The sequence below is a fragment of the Ursus americanus genome, chromosome 5 (genome assembly GCF_024610735.1).
Source record: "Ursus americanus isolate L20-20 chromosome 5, mUrsAme1.1.p, whole genome shotgun sequence".
In the NCBI taxonomy this organism is placed as follows: domain Eukaryota; kingdom Metazoa; phylum Chordata; class Mammalia; order Carnivora; family Ursidae; genus Ursus; species Ursus americanus.
In genome coordinates, this window is record NC_142131.1 from 5111630 (window position 1) to 5129169 (window position 17540).

A 17540-nucleotide genomic window follows, 5' to 3' on the forward strand; every position below is an offset into this window, starting at 1 on the left:
TTCCCTCCCACCAAGCTCCATATCAATTAAGAAATAATTTCATGTTTCTAATTTGTATTTGGTCAAGTTAAATAGAGAAAAAGAAACATTATGGAGAAATAATATTCTAGAGTAATTGGTGCCAAAAGAATCCTAAAATAAAAATATAGGTCTTGTTATTAATCCCTTACAACAATCATTTGTAACCATTCTGCGACAGATTTATTGACTACAGCATTCATTTAGAAATGCTAAACTAATGAGAACTTGGCCATTAGTTGTGATAATGGTCTATCATTTTGAACTTGAACCATGTGTACTTATTTGGCCTCTTTTCAAAACAATAAATTATTTCAAACTCATTTCTTCTCTTGAAAATGTCCTTATGATTTAGGTCATGCTTTGGATTATGTGAGTAGTATTCCTATAATCCATCATCCAAAATAAACTATGATTCCGGGCTATTTTAAGATTGAGAAACTTCAAACATTTTTTTTTTTTTCAGAAATTGCATAAAGGGGTAACAGAGGCTCCTCCAGCCTCTAATTTATCTTTTTCTGCCTGTGCTTGATTGTTATTCCATATTAAGGTTATTTTCCTCTTAAAATAGCTCTGCACAAAGAGAATATACTGCTAAATACTATTGCAAGGGAATGTTTACAGATGCAAATGACTTCTATTTAAGGAGCTCATGATTAAAACTTGAAAGAATGTGGCACTAGAAAGCATGTGAATAACCTTTGAAAAATCTCACAATAGAACTGAATATGGGATATTTATAATCTGGGATTACAGCTATAAGGGTATGTGTGAATATGCATGTTCAATATGCTGCAAAGGACCTCCAACTGAAACATGTGAATTTTACTTTTCTTTAATTTAGATAAATTAACTGTTTCATTATTGGGAACCTGTAATGTAGAATGAACGAGAAGGCCAGTGCAGAATACTAGAAGGGACTAGTATTACATTTGCCTGCAACAAGTATGCCAGCCAGCTTCCACGATGCCATCTTTCTGATAAAGACAAGATATCTTTTTGATAAGTTCTTCACTGGGCCATTTCAATCTTCCGTAGCTGCTTTGAGGCTCGAAGTGTATTTCATTATTTTTCTTTCTTTTTTTTTTTTTTATTGCTCACAGAGCAGGCTGCTAATAAAATCAGGGGGGAAAAAAAGCTGTGATCATGGGCAGACCTAGCTTTTCAATCTATTCCTACCCAGAGAAGATCTGCCCTTTGGTTTCTTGTTGTAAAGCCTAACCTTCTGGGGTCACCCAAGAAATCAGCCCAAGTTGTGTGTCTCATTTTGGTGGAAATCATGTCCATCACCCTCGGGTGTCCTAGGCAGTCCCGGCTCCTGCCCTGCATCTGGGTTCTGGAGGACGGTCTGGCGCAGACCCCGGCTGCACAGAACTAATGAACATGTCATGCGCGTCTTGAGTTTTCCAGTCTCTGGCACAGCTGTGGCACTTTCCCCCCCTGCTGCGAGGCACAGCACGCTGGCCATTTGTTGGCAAGTTCATATTTCACACTGCAGGGAATTGAAATGATTGAACAGACAGAAGAAGAGTTTTATTTGCAGTAGCCTACGTATCCCCAGACTCTGATTTGGCATAAAACATCTGCTTCATGATCTGCTTCAAGGCCAGTTCCTTCCCTCCAACAAAGGTTACGACTTCAGGCAAGCTGTGCTTCCACTGGCAGGAGGAAATTTGCCCGAAGACTTGATTGAGTCAGAATCAAAGCATCCTGCCACAGAATTTCTTTTTTCAATTATCTTCGAAGAGGCAGCCAGACTTTAAATGTATCGGGATAATAAATGTAATGAAATAAGGCAGACACCCCCTTCCCCCTGTTGCTCTCAGGGAAGGTGCATATCCAGTTGTGCGCCCACACCCAGAAGCCTGTGAGCCTCCCCCACCTATCTGTCCACACACACACACACACACACACACACACACACACGCCTCAGCAAGGGCCCATGGTAGGTACGGCCCTTGGATGGGTCTCAGCCCGTCGGCACGATAAATAAGCACATGCATGGGCTGTACCTGCAGTGTTTACATCTTTCAGATTATAAAAGCAAATTGGCCTGATACTGGAGGTAATTATTACTATTTTTCATAGTGAGGAAGCATCATACATAGCCTTTGTTTTGTAGTGTGGTCCTAATTACTAATTATATTTACCCTCATGATTTTGTTGTGCAGAGTCATATTTTTTGTTCAAGACAGTCCTCGCTAGCCTTACAGACATATATACAAAATTAAATCCTCGCATTTTATTATGCTAGAGCAATTAGATGCCATCCTCGTAATGAGAAACATGACATCTTCATCGTTCTCCTTCATATTTTCATGTTGTTTTAAAGCAGACATTTACAGAACTGAATACAGTCTTACACACACACACACACACACACACACACACACATATATCCCTAATTGAATATCTGCATATCTCCAAGGAGTCCTGTGGGTGAAACCATGTATTCATCTTCTTTAGTTCTTAGGCCACTTTGGTTTAAGAGTAAGAACTGTTGCTTTTATGAAGTGCCTTTTTCTATAAAGTCAAAACCTCACAGCAGTGCACAGAAAGCCAACGGTATAAAGGAGCTAAGTAGAGTCTTTAATAGAGAGAGCTGGGTTGTAAGTGTTTTTGTTCCTACGGAGCAGATAGATTTGGCTCCATCTGTTCCATATTCATAACAAAGGAGCGCACTTACAGGAGGGCCAACTTCCCCGGAGCCGCCTGGTAATGATCTTTTCACCAGAATGAAAGCATCTGAACCCAGTGGCTTGGCCCCACGAAAAGCAGCTAGCAGGATTGCCCGTCAGAACCCCAATTTTCTCATAACTCAGGTAGACATAAATTTTCCCAATCTGTGGAATGAAAAAAAAAAAATCAACTGATTTCTCACCTCCCCGCAGCACTGTGTCGTTAGGAAGCTCCAAATACATGAACATAACCTGCCCCTTCTACAACCACAAAAGATTTGTAATTAGATCTTAGGAGGGGAAGTGTGCACTTGAAGTATCTAAAGATATCACACAGGAGAGGCTATTCTTCAAACTTTTAAGTTGTTTCTATTCAGATTTTCTAATCTTTTTAAAACTGGGGTTAATGAATAGAAATATGAGTTATACCAAATAAGGAAAAACCCCTGTTGAGTTTTGTAATTAGCAAACTTCAAAGTCAATTTCGACGGAGACCTCTTAGATTAAAAAGATAAGTTGACCCAAGAGTACATACTTTTTCTTCCACTAAGCAGAAGAAAAATAGAATGAATTTTTTGCCCAAAATGCTAAGCGATACAAAAAATGTTCCTATTTATATGACATGTAGAGTCAGCATCAAAATGTCACTGATCCCTTAAAACTTAAATAGCACACTGGTATTAATATCATAGCTAGTGGATAGAGGCTCACATTTATACGCTGGCTGCACAGATTTCTTAAGAAACAGGAACATATTTTGAAGTGTACTAATCCTTTTCTCCGTTCTGTGTACTCTTCAAAGACGAGAAACTCCTAAAAAATACAACACTACTTTATTTAATACACTTCATGTTAACGTTCTAATTGTAATTTATCAAACCTTTTATTATATATCTTGGTACCATCTGTGCATTATCTGCTTGCTACCCTAGGATTTCTGGCAAATCACATTGTAAACAAATCTCTCAAAAAGTTTGCCACGGCAATAAAGTAGACAGGGGTTTTATGTAGCTTTGAAATTGCTCTGCATTTTAGCAAGAGGAAATATAAAAGTAATATTCACAGAGCAAAAAACATAGCCAATCAATCCGTGAAGATCTCGGGTTTCCAGAACACCTTGGTTCTGTTGGTTATTTTTTGTAATGTATGGAACCTGAGTATTTCTGGCATGTTCAGTTTTTACTTCGTTCACTTACTCATTCCTTCAAAAATGCTTTTTGTGTGCCTTCTTTGTACCAAGCACCGTATTAGGTTTTGGAAACACTGTGTGTATTAAAAAATGGTTATTGCTTCTGGAGCTTACAGTTTAATTGGGAGATAGACGATAAGCCAGGAAACAAACAAATCTCTAATTGCCAATTACACAAGGACCTATGAAAGGAGCTAGATGCAGTGACAGAGAAAACTAGAGAAGACAGCTTTCAGTTGGGTGATCACGGAAGGCCTCCCTTGGGAGGCAGCATTTGACCCATGGCCCCAGAGGAAGGATCAAGTGTGAGTTTTTGGTGCACAGAGGATAGTTGATGTCCACAGGAAAGACTATTTAAAGGGTTAGTTTGGATTTCAAATTTGGTATTTGACTTCTTAAAATAACAAATATTAAAAATCTTTAAAATTTCAAATGTAGCCTATTCAAATTAGTTTATACATCTTATTTTATATATAAGACTAGAAAATTTAAATATTTGGCTCCATTTACGAACTTGGTTCATTTAACTCCTTTAACCACTAAAGATGTAACATAGTCTCTTTGCTTTTTATTTATTTTTAATTGAAGTACGGTTAACAGACAGTGTGTAATATTAGTTTCAGGTGTACAATAGAATGACTCAGCAATTCTATACATTAGTCCTCACGTGGTAAGTCCTTCCTTTTTAAGTACTTAAATTGTTTGATTATAAAACCTTCCCAAGTATTTAAGTAATTCTTATAATAATTTAAAATGAAACATATGTTCTAATTCTGGTAAATGTTTTAAAACTCTTTGTAAAGTTTACTAAGATGTCATTTAGTCAAAAGTCTGAATCAGTTGTTCCATTTCATATTTTAAATTGGAATTCCCTGTCTGACCAGTTACTCTGAATGGCCAAAGCTGTCATACACTTGGAAAGCATTAAGGTTCCACAGTCTCGGGTGCTTTTTTCACACACAAAAAATACTAGGTGTATGGTTTTGATGCTCTTAAAAATGCCTATACTTAGTTTTTAAACTCAGGCATGCCTAAAGTACAGCTATATCCCTTAACACAATTTTGGGATTAAGTTCTCATTTAGTGTTTGAGGTACCTTAACTTGCCAAGCCTTCCTTCTTAATGACTAGAGGATTTCAGCGAGGATGGCTTCAGTCTTCACCTTGGGTTACGATGTCCCAGTGTCACTCTGTCCTTCAAGGAGCTTGAGGTCACTGGATTCTCGCACCGCTCTGCCTTTATTCTCCTACTTCCTGGTGGGGCCTGCAACTCCTCCCCAGACTGATCTTTGATGAGATTCTGCACATCTTTGGCTCTAGAGATGCCCACATTCCTTTCATTTGCATCTTATCTCTTGGACCACACGCTTGCAGATATAACAATAATACCTACTAGACTTTTGTGTGTCTCCCCAGGTTTTGGCTCTTTGGTCACAGTTTCCAAGATGGTCCGTAGGAAGCAGCCAGCAGAGAGGGGGAAGGCGCCTTCCAAGAAAGGGGATTCTTTTTTTTTTTCTTTGATACCTCTTCTCCATTTTCTTTTTTGTTCTAATCCTGAGTTTTCATTCACGTTTGGTCAATGGCTCCACAGATTTCTGTTGCTGCTAGACTCATTCTCCAGATCTTTATGGAACACATGTTCTGAGCAAAGCAGTAGACTCCAGGGCACTGAGAACCCAGCAGAGCTCCTGCCTGCAGGGAACTCTCAGTTCCAGTCGCAGAGATGCAATATAACAGCCAGCTGTCAGACCAAACAGGATGGGGGACGTGCTCTTTATTACCTGATACAAACAGATCCATGTCAGAACCCAGAAGAGGGTTTTTGTGTTGGAGGAACCGGGAAATAGCTCAAGTGGCCCGAGAGAGCTGGGATTGTGAGAGGCCGAGGACAAGGTCCCCTGAGAAACGGGAGACAGGGAGGTTCTGGGAGGGAAGTTGTTGGGACTAGCGATTAATGGATTAAAGCAGGGAAGAGTGGGAGAGTTAAAGAAGGAAATCAAAGTTGGGGCAGATTTCTGAAAGACGGGGCCTGTTCTGCTGTTGTGCACGGTGCCGCCCTGCAATGCACAGCCAGTAATTTTCCTGGAAACGGTCCTGTTACTTAGAGACAACTAGAGCAAACTAGAATTTAGTCCCTCCCTATCCATTAGCTTTGATTTTATTCACTCGGTCAAAATTAAATCCTTCATCAAGGAAAGCATTTTTGGTGTGAAATGAAATGTACAGTCCTGGTACCTAAAAGGCTTCCTCTTTGGTAGAATTCAGCTTGCTTGCCCTTTTTTTTTTTTTTTTTTTTAAGATTTTACTTATTAGAGCGCACATGAGAGAGCACTAGTGGGGGGACGAGGGGCAGAAGGAGAGGGAGAAGCAAGCTCCCCCCTGAGCAGGGAGCCCTACATTTGGGCCTTGATCCCAGCACCCTGGGATAATGATCTGAGCCAACGCAGGTGCTTAACTGACTGAGCCACCCAGGGGCCCCAAATTTAGCTTTCTAAAGAGGGAACATGAATTTCTTCAGGCCTGTAGGGTTCCATGGGGCCTGCTACCCAAATGAATACCCTGCCCAGATATTTAATCTTAGCTCCAGAAATAGCAGACATTGGGAGAATGTGGCCTACTGGCTAAGAAAAACAAATCACTGATATGTGTAAATAGATATTTACCCAAATATGCAAAAGAATACTGGAGACAGGCCCGGGCACCCTTCGCAGCCCAGCCGCACACTATCCCCGGCCTGCTGTGGGCCGGCTTCGCCCGCTTCCGGGCCCGCTGCTTGCTGTTCGCGGAGCGACACCCTCATCTTGGGTCGGCGTCCCTCTACTGTAACAGCACCGTCTCACTCAACGTGGACTGAGAAGAGAACCCACAGAACCTTAGCGTGATTTTCAAAAGGAACAGGTCCTCCAGTGCCCTTTCTAATTCTCTGAACTCTCACCACCACACAAACCCCTTCACCCGCCACGTCCACTGCAAAGCTGTAGTAAAATCCAGTTTTTCTAATTTAGGCTACAAATAAAAGGTCGCACTCGTCCCCCAGGGTTTCCTTGTGGTGAAGAACTTCACCACCACTATCCGCAACCTGGTCCCTCCCCTTCCTGTAATTGTGTGCTCAGAACCGGGGTCCTTGCAAAGGGGGAGCCGTGCAGAGGGAGCAGTACGGAGCTCATGCCGACAATGCGGAGACGAGTGAACGGATATTCTAGATCTAAAGGGATCTGTCACCTGCGTTTCCAAGTGCAGTATAACAGTCCGCTGCCCCTCTAAAGTAGGTCAGACTCAATTTTTTTTTTTTTTCGTAGGGAAAGAGAGGCCCAGGTGGGTTTAGCAGCTGACTGAAAGACACCACAGACGTCAGAGTAGGCGAACCAGGCAGAAAATTCAGATCATTATTATGCATGTACTCAAACCACTAAACCATGTCCCTTCCAAGGCCCCTCACTAGGGAAGATAAGGATGATAGTGGTTATGAAAGTTTCAAAGAAATAATAGCTTTCATCCAGGAGCTTCTTTGAATTGTATTAACTTGATGACTTATTAGTAATTTACTGTCTTGCTACGTTTAGTGCTAATAGGATAACACTGTTGCTGTCAATACTGTATAAATGAGTAATGGGACCTGTGGCTGTCGTTGCTTACCAGGTGGCGGAAACCCCAGTAACAGATCACAGAGGAGGCACAAGGAGCCTGTGGAGAAGGAATAGTATAAATAGCTCCTCTCTGGGCTTCTAGGAGTTCTACCCTTTGTCTGAGTTTTTGGTTTTTTATTACCTTTATTATGTGGCTTCTAGCTGAGGAAGAGTTTTTGTAAGTGAATGAGCCTGCATCATCTGCAGGCTGCAAAATTCACCAAAATCACCACAAACAAGGGAGAAGGAACTACTTGACCTCAATGACCTGGGACAGTCATTTCAATAGTGTGGCCTCAGGCAAGTCCAGATCTCAGAAAATAGTTTTAACACCGTTTTTTAATAGGAAGCTTACTTTTCCTAACTGTTTATTGATTTTTTTAAATGTAAAATATCCAATAAGGAACTTAACAAAACCCTAAACACAAGGAAATATAGTTAACAATTAAAATGCTATCTAAATATTATCTTGTTTTTTGTGCCTATGTGTAGTGGATTTTTCCGGTCACATCATGGCAGGAGATAAATTTAGGCTGACATAATTTTTTCTTAAAAAGAATTAGAAATGTTTCTTATATGGAGGATATTTTTAAAAGCATTCTCTGGGTTAAAAATAACCCAGGTTATTTTTTGGTCGTGCCTTAATAGATACTGAAATATAAGGGACAAATCATACCCTCTTGGATAAGCAGTGGGAACAAGTTTGTTGTCCCTGAGCTTTAAAAAGCAAGGAAGAGTTTGCCCACACTTTAAATAAATGTGTACAAAAGCAGGATAATGTCCTATTTGTTTTCCTAGAAATCAGTGGAAAGAAACTTGTCCTCAGCCATTTATTTGAGGTTGCCAAGAAAAAATAATTGATCTACGGAGGCTTAGCTCCTGGAATTTAAATAATACTGAAGTTAGCATTTGCAGTGAGAATTTTGCCTGAGGGGGTAGAGAGCCGGCAGAGGGGGAGCAAGGGGTGTGATGGGTGGTACCTCCTATTTTTCTCTTTTGTCTGAGGTTGCACAGCTGGAACTAATTTTACTTCCCTCTCCCTGAACTTTACTCTAATTATTTGTCCCTGTTACAGTTCCCTGGTGTTGAAACCCAAGTTTTAGCTCACGGAGCACATGAGCCTATTATACAGCGGGAAACACCCCTCTTCCTTTCCTAGTTTTTGGTGTTTTGTTTTGTTTTGTTTTGTTTTTTTAAAGAAAATCCACGGAGCCCAATCAAAGAATCTAATATTTACATGGTATTTTAAGTTTCCTCGAGGCTCCTACCTTTACTGGGTAACCTCTTTTCCAAGTGTTCCCTCTGGGGCTTTGACCTTAACCTCACGGTGATTTCCGTCTGGAGACACGGCTGGCTGGGAAAGAGCAAATGTGTGGGCACCCGCAGCTGCTCCCGGAGTCGCTGTGAGGACAGACGTTTCAGAAACCTGGGGCCAAGAGCAGGTTATTCAAACATGTGGGTTTTAAACATCAAAAGGTAGAATGGTGAGATGTAGTCCATCCTAACTGGTCCTTTTGTTCTTAATATGAGAATTAGGTGGTGTGCTGCTTTTTAAGAAAGGGCAGATAACCAGTTGCAAAATGTTGCTGGGATATTCTTTCCTAACAAGAGGCCTAACGTTTAAGACTTTTTTCTGTAGGTCTGGTAACCATTTTCCAAGAAGTCCATATGGCTTTGGTTAATCTCTATCCTATACCCACAACTTCTTCTGTTCCCTGCCCTCCACCCACATGTACAACATGGATTTTGATTCCTTATGTTCTAGAAGACCTTTTCGTAGTACCGTTTCTTTAAATGGGCTTTACTTCTTGTGCCTTTATTGTGAAAGGAATATTAATGCTTAAATCTGCCGTCGCCTAATTTGCATATATCTGTGTTGTGTGTTAAACTACATGAAAACCTACAGAGAAAAGACTAGGCTGTGCTAACAACTAATAGCCTATCTTTTCTTTTGACTTGCACAAATTGAGAAATATTGCCTGTGGCAAACATAATGGAAAACTGCATTTTTAATGCTCCCACACACACTCATTTCTTTAAAAGGAAGAAGAAAGTGGCTATTCTTAAAAATAAAACTTCTTGGAGTATCCAGACTGGCAAGGGATACAGTAAAGGAGGATTTTGGCTTTTGGAATGAAGATTTCGGGATGAATAAGGTTCGGCAGAGATGTTGAGGTTAACAAACGAGTACAGTATTGGGCTTAAAAATGTGGGGGAAAAAATACAAGGGTATCATCCCACCTGCTAAGCTTCTGGTTCTTCATGAAGAAGGACGTTTGTTGCCTTGACTACTTTTGAGTTGCTTGAAATCTCAAAATGTTTGTATTTCATGTAATAGCCTGTGTGTAAGATAATTGATACAAGCTTTTTCAATACGGAGGGAGGCTTTAACTTATCATTACAGTCCTTTTATTTCACATGTTTTAAAGCTCACCTTTCCATTCTCTTCCTCCTGTTTGAGGAAGGGCATTGTCTTATCATTTAAGTTCACATTTTCTATCAAAGCTCACTTTAGTTCACCCAGCAATTTGGAGTTGGAGTGAGACATCGTGATAATCGCACAGAACAACACAGGTTGGCTGCATTAGCAAAAACAAACTAAGTGGCATGGGAGGGAAAACAAAAAACCGTTTTCAACTGCTGGAGTGAAAACAAATAGATACATCTTGTAGTATTTCTTCAACAGCAGTTTATAATTACTTCTCTTCAAGGCCTATTTTCCGTGGACTTAGAACAGTAGCTTGAAAAGTAAACTGGCAAGGGATCCAGTTGTGTAGACAGGGCAGCAGAACAAGAAAGGAGCTGCCCCGTGGGAACCAGGGCCTGGCCGTCCTCCCGAGAGGATGCCCCAGTGCCTTAGTTTCTAGGTCTCCCTCAAGTCCGCGGGAAGCCTCTGTTGGCACGGAGGTGTTTTTATATGGCATTGTATCACTTAGTTGTTGAATTACAAATTACCCCCAAATATGGGGTTAAGACATTTAGTATTCACAGTGCCTGTGGGTCAGGGATCCAGGGGTAGCGTAGCTGGGTCCTCTGGAGTCTCTCACAAGGTGACAGTCCTTTAAAGGCTGAGCTGAGAAGGATTCACTTTCTAGCTGACTCACCAGACTGTTAGCCAGTTCAGGTCCTTGCACACTCTTGGCTGGAAGTCGCTCTCAGTTCCTTGCCACTAGCCCTCCCCACTGAGATTCTTACACTACAGCACCTTGCTTCATGAGCAAGAAAGACAGCAAGAGAGGGAGCACTGGCAAGAAAGAAGTCCCAGTCTTTTGCGACATAATCACAGAAACGACATCTTGTCACAGTGGCTGTATTCTATTCATTAGAAGCAAAACACTAGGTCCAGCCCACTCGCAAGTGAGGGTAGTCAGAGCCGGGTCAGAAGCTACCTACCAAAAGCACAATGCCATTATATTCTTGCCACGTCCAGCTGATGAGTCTGTAGTGAACTGTGATGTGACTATTGTGTATATTTACAATGCTAAATACAGCGTGTGGAAGTACTGATGTGGGGGGCATTGAATGTGGTCCCCTTTATGTATCAATTGGCTGATAAGTGCTCAGCTGAGCTTACCTGAGCCCCAGGAGACCAAGGAAGCAGGTGTTCAGGAATGGCTAGAATAAGGGCGCCTGTCTGAGGTCATGGAACAGAGCAGCCCTCGTGGCCTTATGAGCACGATACTCTAAACACAGAGACCAGCGGGCCCTCAGATTATATTTCATTATGTGTTGTAAGGTTTTGATTGGTACTTTGCGGATCATTAGGGGGAAGGGACCCTGTGGTTTGATTTATAAAGTTGCTATTAAGATCATGGAATGGGAGGTTGTACTTGTGTTAATGGTCCCATGCCCCTACTTCCAGCTTTCCGGACTCCAAATGTACATTTTCAGCAGTAAACTGAATAAAGGGATATGGATTTGGATTATGAGACAAATGGTTAAGACAGGAGTTGCATTTCACATTTTAATTTGACAAATTCTGCTAGAAAATCCATGCATATTTATAGAGAGTTCAAGTCTAGGTTTTCTTCACCTGTTGCAGGTTAACACTTCTTTTTGCTTTCTGAAGTTCCAATGTGGGAACTTAGGGAGGAAATGCTCTCATTCTTTTGTCCCAGTTGCTACTGATTGGGTTCTGTAGGCTCTGTGAAGCCTCGAGAAAATTCCCTCTGAGCGACACATCTGGGACACCCTCGCCCTCCTGGACCAAGCCAAGTCCACGCAGACCTCAGTTATCACAGCGATCCCTCGTGTGCTTCACGGTCGTGTCCCCAGCTGGAATAAGCATGGCACAAGGACAGAGACCGGGTGTCTGACACAGCTTTGTACCCCTAGGACCTAACAGGGGAGCTGGCGCACAGTAGGGATTTTAAAGCTCTTTGAATGGATAGATGAAGCAGTTAGTAATTATGACCAGTTCTCAAAACTTCCCTATTAATTTTCTAAGGCAAGTAGCATAAGAAGTAATAAGATTTGTTTTAGCTAAGATCGTGTTGGTCATGATAAACTGGTGTGGCTCTAGAATTATAGGGATGAGTATTACCTACACTCCTGAGACAAGCCAGGCACATTTTCACTTTCTACTCCCTCGTGTCCATCTGCAGCTCTTTTTTTTTTTTTTTTTTTTCTGCTCATAATTGATCCTGAGAGGATTTTCTTTGTAACTTCGCTTGTGTGACTGTTACATTTGTCAGTTCCCCTGTTGTTTGGTGTTCCTCACGCTCAGCCACTGCTTTTTGTTTACTTGTGACTCTGGTGAAGCACTTTTAAGATTACCTTATATCTTCGACTATTACTAATAAATAATCCTAAGCGTTTTGTTCATAGTGTAAAGGCATTTGTCATCCAGGGGCTCTGGGGTTAAGAAACCTGGAACATAACGTGCAATAAAGCCAGAGTCTTACTTTTTAAAATCCTGCATAAAACGTTTTTATGCTTTTTGGTTTGATTTTTGTTTCTCCGTGTGGTAAATGAGGAACCCGAGTGATACTGACCTGGCCTGGCCTACCCTCTCAGGTTAGCTCTAAGGGTTAAGAACTGATTTCATGAGCTCAGCCCAGAGGCTGTGGAGTTAACTGATTTAATGTCATCTGCATTGTGTGCTCACATTATATGTTTTTAGTTTCTGTTCATGAGTTTTTCTAAGGATTAGAGTATAATAGTCAAACAGTAGAAAGTGTCAATCACGTTATTGTTACAGCTTTTCTGGTGATAGGAGAGGAGGAAGTCATGGAGAAGTTAGGGAAGAGAGGTTATTTTATTTTATTTAAGTAGATTATATATTTATGTATGTTTGTATTTTATGATCTTAATTTACAGAAGGATGTAAGTCAGCCTTGTACTAAGGCTCAATGTCCATCTCTCAGAGCTGGTGAGAGAACTCTCTGCAGTTCTTCCCAGATAGCTTATCATTTGCTGTGGTTTGGTTATTCCGGTGTGCCCTACAATGATTTTGATGTCCTGGATTTACAGGATTTCTGCTACATACAAATCTGAAAGGCCGGTACAAACTCCCAAGAAGTTCCCCCACTAAAACAAACACTTGATGCTGCCATGAGCCTATTGTATTTTGCGGTATCTTTGGTACCAGTCCATTCTTGCAGGTGGCAAATCAAGTTCACGCACGAGGCTCAGGCTCCTAGTGAGTTCATCTCAGCTCAAAAATCCATAGACTGGCGGTGTAAACATCCACGTGTCACTCCTTCACACCACCTCTCGTGAATAATGAGACAAACTATCTCAAGAGCCGTGGTTTTTCTAATGAATTGGAGTCACCTATGTGTACTGTGTTTGTGACATGCACATTTGCAGTGGGGGTCCACAGGAAGGACACCATTTCCTGGATCAAACCACAGAGTGCAAATATTGTGCCCTAAATAACACACTAGTTACTGTAAATGTCAGTAGAGGGAGTTTTTCCCGACTTTGATTTAATGAAAGCCTACAGCAAAGCCAGCTGTTAGCACTTCTTAACTGCTTGTCAGAGGGAAAAGGGGGAGGGACAGAAACCTCTTTTCTGTATACTTTAGTCTTAGAATTAAGAGGTTTCAACAGGTGTTGAATAGGGACACTAAGGGTCCTTTACAGCTTGCTTGCTTTTAGGTGGTGAATTTATAAGTTCCCCAGCACAGGGATCCTGGAGTTACCAGAGGAGAGTCATGTAAAATTGGTTTGGAGTTTGCATCTTGAATCCCCTCACCTAAGAAGCATTTTCGTTGCCTGAGCTCCCATGAGGAATAATAAAAGATAAAAACAAAGGAGAGAGAAAGCGTACCAAACACGGGTCCTGTCTTCTTTGTCACCGTGGGGCTCAGCAAACTCACTGTAAGCCATGTGAGTTTTTATTGTTGTCATCTGCATTTTCTGAAAAAAAAAACCACTTGAAGCAAACACACAGGGAGGAAAGTATGTGGCACTCCTTTCTATCATTTTTGTCATTTCTAGAATGCGTTAGTAAATGGATGAGATCGTTAAGGGTCTTACCGCCCTTGGAAATCCCTTTGACATCACTGTGTGTGCACTAAGGGGAGATAATCTTTCCAACACAGAGAAAGTTTGCAGTCTTATTATCTTGAAGAGGGGAAGAAAGTTTCTCCCTCAAATGAATTATAACTTGAAACATGTTGTCATGTTTTGGTAAGCCCACTGTATTACTTCCATCCTTCTCTGTGGCAAATTTTTTAAAAATAAATGTACCATTGCACCGCAGTGATTTCTCAATAGCATATTGTACTTATAGTAGCATGATGGAAGTTGCTGGGCTCGGTGTAGTCACAGAGAATGCAGAGCCAAGTTCTAATTGAATTACCTGCAAAGCACTGACAGACAGGCTTTCAGGACAGACAAAGCTTTGCTTTCCCCGCAAAAATAGGTCATGTTTAAGTTGGCCTTGTAACTATTTGTTACTGGTTTTTGCCAGCACTTTCACCTTGGGCCCCTCTTCCTGCAGGAGACGGGGAGTAGCTCTCTGATGGCCCAGAGGGCTCAAGCATTATCTTCTTATTTTGGAGAAAATTGATAACAGATCAAGTTAAATGGAAGAGCCTTTGAAATAAAAATCCCAAGTATTTTTCTGTAGATTATACCAACATTCTTGCGTGAGTCTTCACTGTATTGAAAAGAAAAGCCCGGGCTAGGAAAGTAGCCCTATTTCTAGCGGTCTCTATCAGCCTGAAAAGTGTTTTTGTCTTAACTTCTGGGAAAAATTAGAGAGTGCTCCTGTTGTTCAGGGAAAGAATGTCTTGTAGAGCATTTGCATTTGAAAATGAATAATCTGTTGTCGCTCTCTCCTTGTTTTCCTTTTGTCTCGTCCACAGCCTCTGCAATCCCAGATAATGGCAGAAGGTCCTGTCTCAAGCTCAAAGTCTTTGTGAGACCAACAAGTAAGTTGACTAGAATGAGCTTCAGAGGGTGGCTTCACTGCGCATGCTTTATCGTGTGTTCTGGTTCACGCGGTACAACTTTTTTTTACTGTTAAATCCTGTGTGGTACCTGTTTTGTATATCAGCATCCATGTTTTAGTTTTCATCATATTTTTTCTCATCATTCTTCATGATGCTTTTATTTTGAAGTACACAGCAGTTGCTAACTTGTTGTTTCTTAGACTGTTGTACGTGCACAGCAAATGGGAACAATATTGGCATTTGGATACATGCCACTGATTGTAAAACAATCTTTACATAAATTAAAGGAGACAATAGAGAGAAAGAAAAAAAAAGAAATGGGAGTTGAAGGGTGTCTTCACTAACATATTTGGCTGTTATCTCTATTTTTGTTATAGATAGCTGTATGAAAACTATAGGTGTTCATGATCGTGTTTTCGATGTTAACGACAAAGTAGAAAATTCATTAGAACCAGCAGGTTAGTATGCTTAGAGACTCTCCTTTAACAAATGCATCTCTCTCTGGTGCTTCCGTACTTTTTTTCCTTTCTTCTCCTCCGCATGTTTGCATGTTATAGTTGCTCTGCTTTTGCTCATTGCTAGCGATGCTAATATTACTTTTATATTCTACCTCATTCCTCCAGTATCTTTGTCTAATGCATGTTAGATAAAATATGACCTTTCTTTTTTGGGCATGGGTTTGATATAATGCAGTATCCTAATATAGAAGCCCCATCAGAATGCTAAAATCTCACTACTTTTTACCATATCCTCCGAGCATGCTGGTGAATCACTGTGACTATTAATGGATCTGTTTTCAGAGAAGACAGAAAAAAATTCTATCGTATATGCTTTAAAAAAGTTTACATTATGTCCAAATTTATGGATAAAAGTAATTAAGACTATTGCACAAAATAGCAGCTAATTCAACATATTTAATTTTCTCTGGCAATTCACATGCATCATTGAACTGCTCTAAAGGCTTTATTACGTTTCAGATATTATTTGTGCTATTGATATATCATTAGCAGTTGGTCTGGAGAAGTAAAATCATGTTGCCTAACCCCACAAATTCACACACTTGTTACTCCCACAAATGAATCAGTGGTCTGTCCAGCCAAATGCGATCCTTGACTGCTGAGGCAAACTAAGTATTAAGGAGAAATTTGTTTTTCTACTGCTATGTTCCACACACCCAAACTTTCCTGTCACTGAAGAAACATAAAACCCACACAAGCACTTATCGAAACATTTACACTGTAGTGTACTGTGGGTGAGGTGGTCCTGGATCCTATCGTGTGTGAGGTGGTCCTGGATCCTATCCATTTGGTTATAAAGTCAACGAGACTGATTCTGAGGGATAGGAGCTCTCTGTCCACTGTGCCCTGAGGACTGTGCCTTGATGCTGCTGTATACCTACCTTGCTCTGGTTTCCTCTCTTTGCCCTACCTGCTTTAGATCTTGACTGGTTTCCTGACCCAACTCCCGCGACCATCTCAAAGCTTAATGGAATTAAAATGATTTCTTCTTCACAGAAAGATGTGAGCACTCCCCCCATCTTATACGAACAGATTTTTTTTTTCATCTATTTGTAGCAGCACTTTTTTTTTTTATGGCCCTAGAAATTAAAGGGTTGTGAAGTCCACTTTATCTTTTGAGTATTGTTACTAGGACATAGTCAGTGAGCTTTAGGGAAACTTACTTACCCTGAGTAAATGCAGTGCCTCGGGACATAAAATAGCTTTCACGAAGAGTTAGTTTTTTTTCCCCAAGCATTCTTGTTTTTCTAAGGCAGGCATCTGACCCCAGCACAAATGGGAAGTGTGTACAATAAAGCTCTGAGAGGCCTTCCTGGCTGCCCAGGGATCAGTTAGCTGCTTTAGAAAGTTGCAAGGATTGAGTGCTGACATGGAGATATTTTAATTGTGTCCTGGAAATCTGGAAGCAGTACTGGGGCTTTTCAAGGTACCAGACTCCGCCCAAGCTTGAGGACTTGGCCCATCCTAGGATCTTTGAGTTAGATGGGCTCTCTTCTAAGGACCCCAGAGTCTACACTTCCCCTTGATAACTGAGACTTGCCCAGGCCACATCACTAGTTAGAGACAGATCTAGGTCTAATATTCAAATTTCTCAACTTCCCTTCCAACGTGAGTAGAAAAGGAGGATTCTCTTACCATCAGTAGACACATAGATCTTCATAAAGAGAACTTTACTCTATTGGAAATGTTAAGTCATGTGTAGAATGACAGAGTTAGGCAAGTTGTAAACGTAAGTTATCCTGAATTACGATTTTTTGATGCCAGGTGTGGTAGAATGTAGGCAGATCTTTCCAGTCTTTTTTCCAGGTGTATTCCATTGCCTATCAAGAAAGCAAGAGGCTGTTTAGAAACAAGATTGCATGTTTTTCTCGGTCATCAAGAGACCCACTGAGGACTGTTCTGACACTAGGAAAATTACCTTTGAATTCAACTAATGATAAAATGCAAGATATTAGGATGCATTCATATGTGAGCATGTGTCATCGTCTTTGGGGAAATAGGCTTTTTTTCCCTGAGCATTTAAAATCCTTGATGGCTCCCAAACCTATACACACAGAACTGATGGAAGTTTGCAAACGTCTGATAGGAGGTGGTGTGTGTGTTGGAGAG

General features: G+C 41.0%; 1 protein-coding gene across 2 annotated transcripts in view; it reads left to right on the plus strand.

Annotated features, from left to right (window-relative positions):
• EFNA5 (ephrin A5) overlaps positions 1 to 17540 on the plus strand; it is a 271095-nt gene that overhangs the window by 246011 nt on the left and 7544 nt on the right. The window contains exons 3-4 of one of the 2 annotated variants that reach the window (XM_045808276.2): positions 14827 to 14892; positions 15291 to 15371. In XM_045808276.2, the coding sequence (XP_045664232.1) occupies positions 14827 to 14892; positions 15291 to 15371 (147 nt within the window). The remainder of the gene's footprint in view (positions 1 to 14826; positions 14893 to 15290; positions 15372 to 17540) is intronic. The other variant, XM_045808277.2, reaches the window with a different exon arrangement.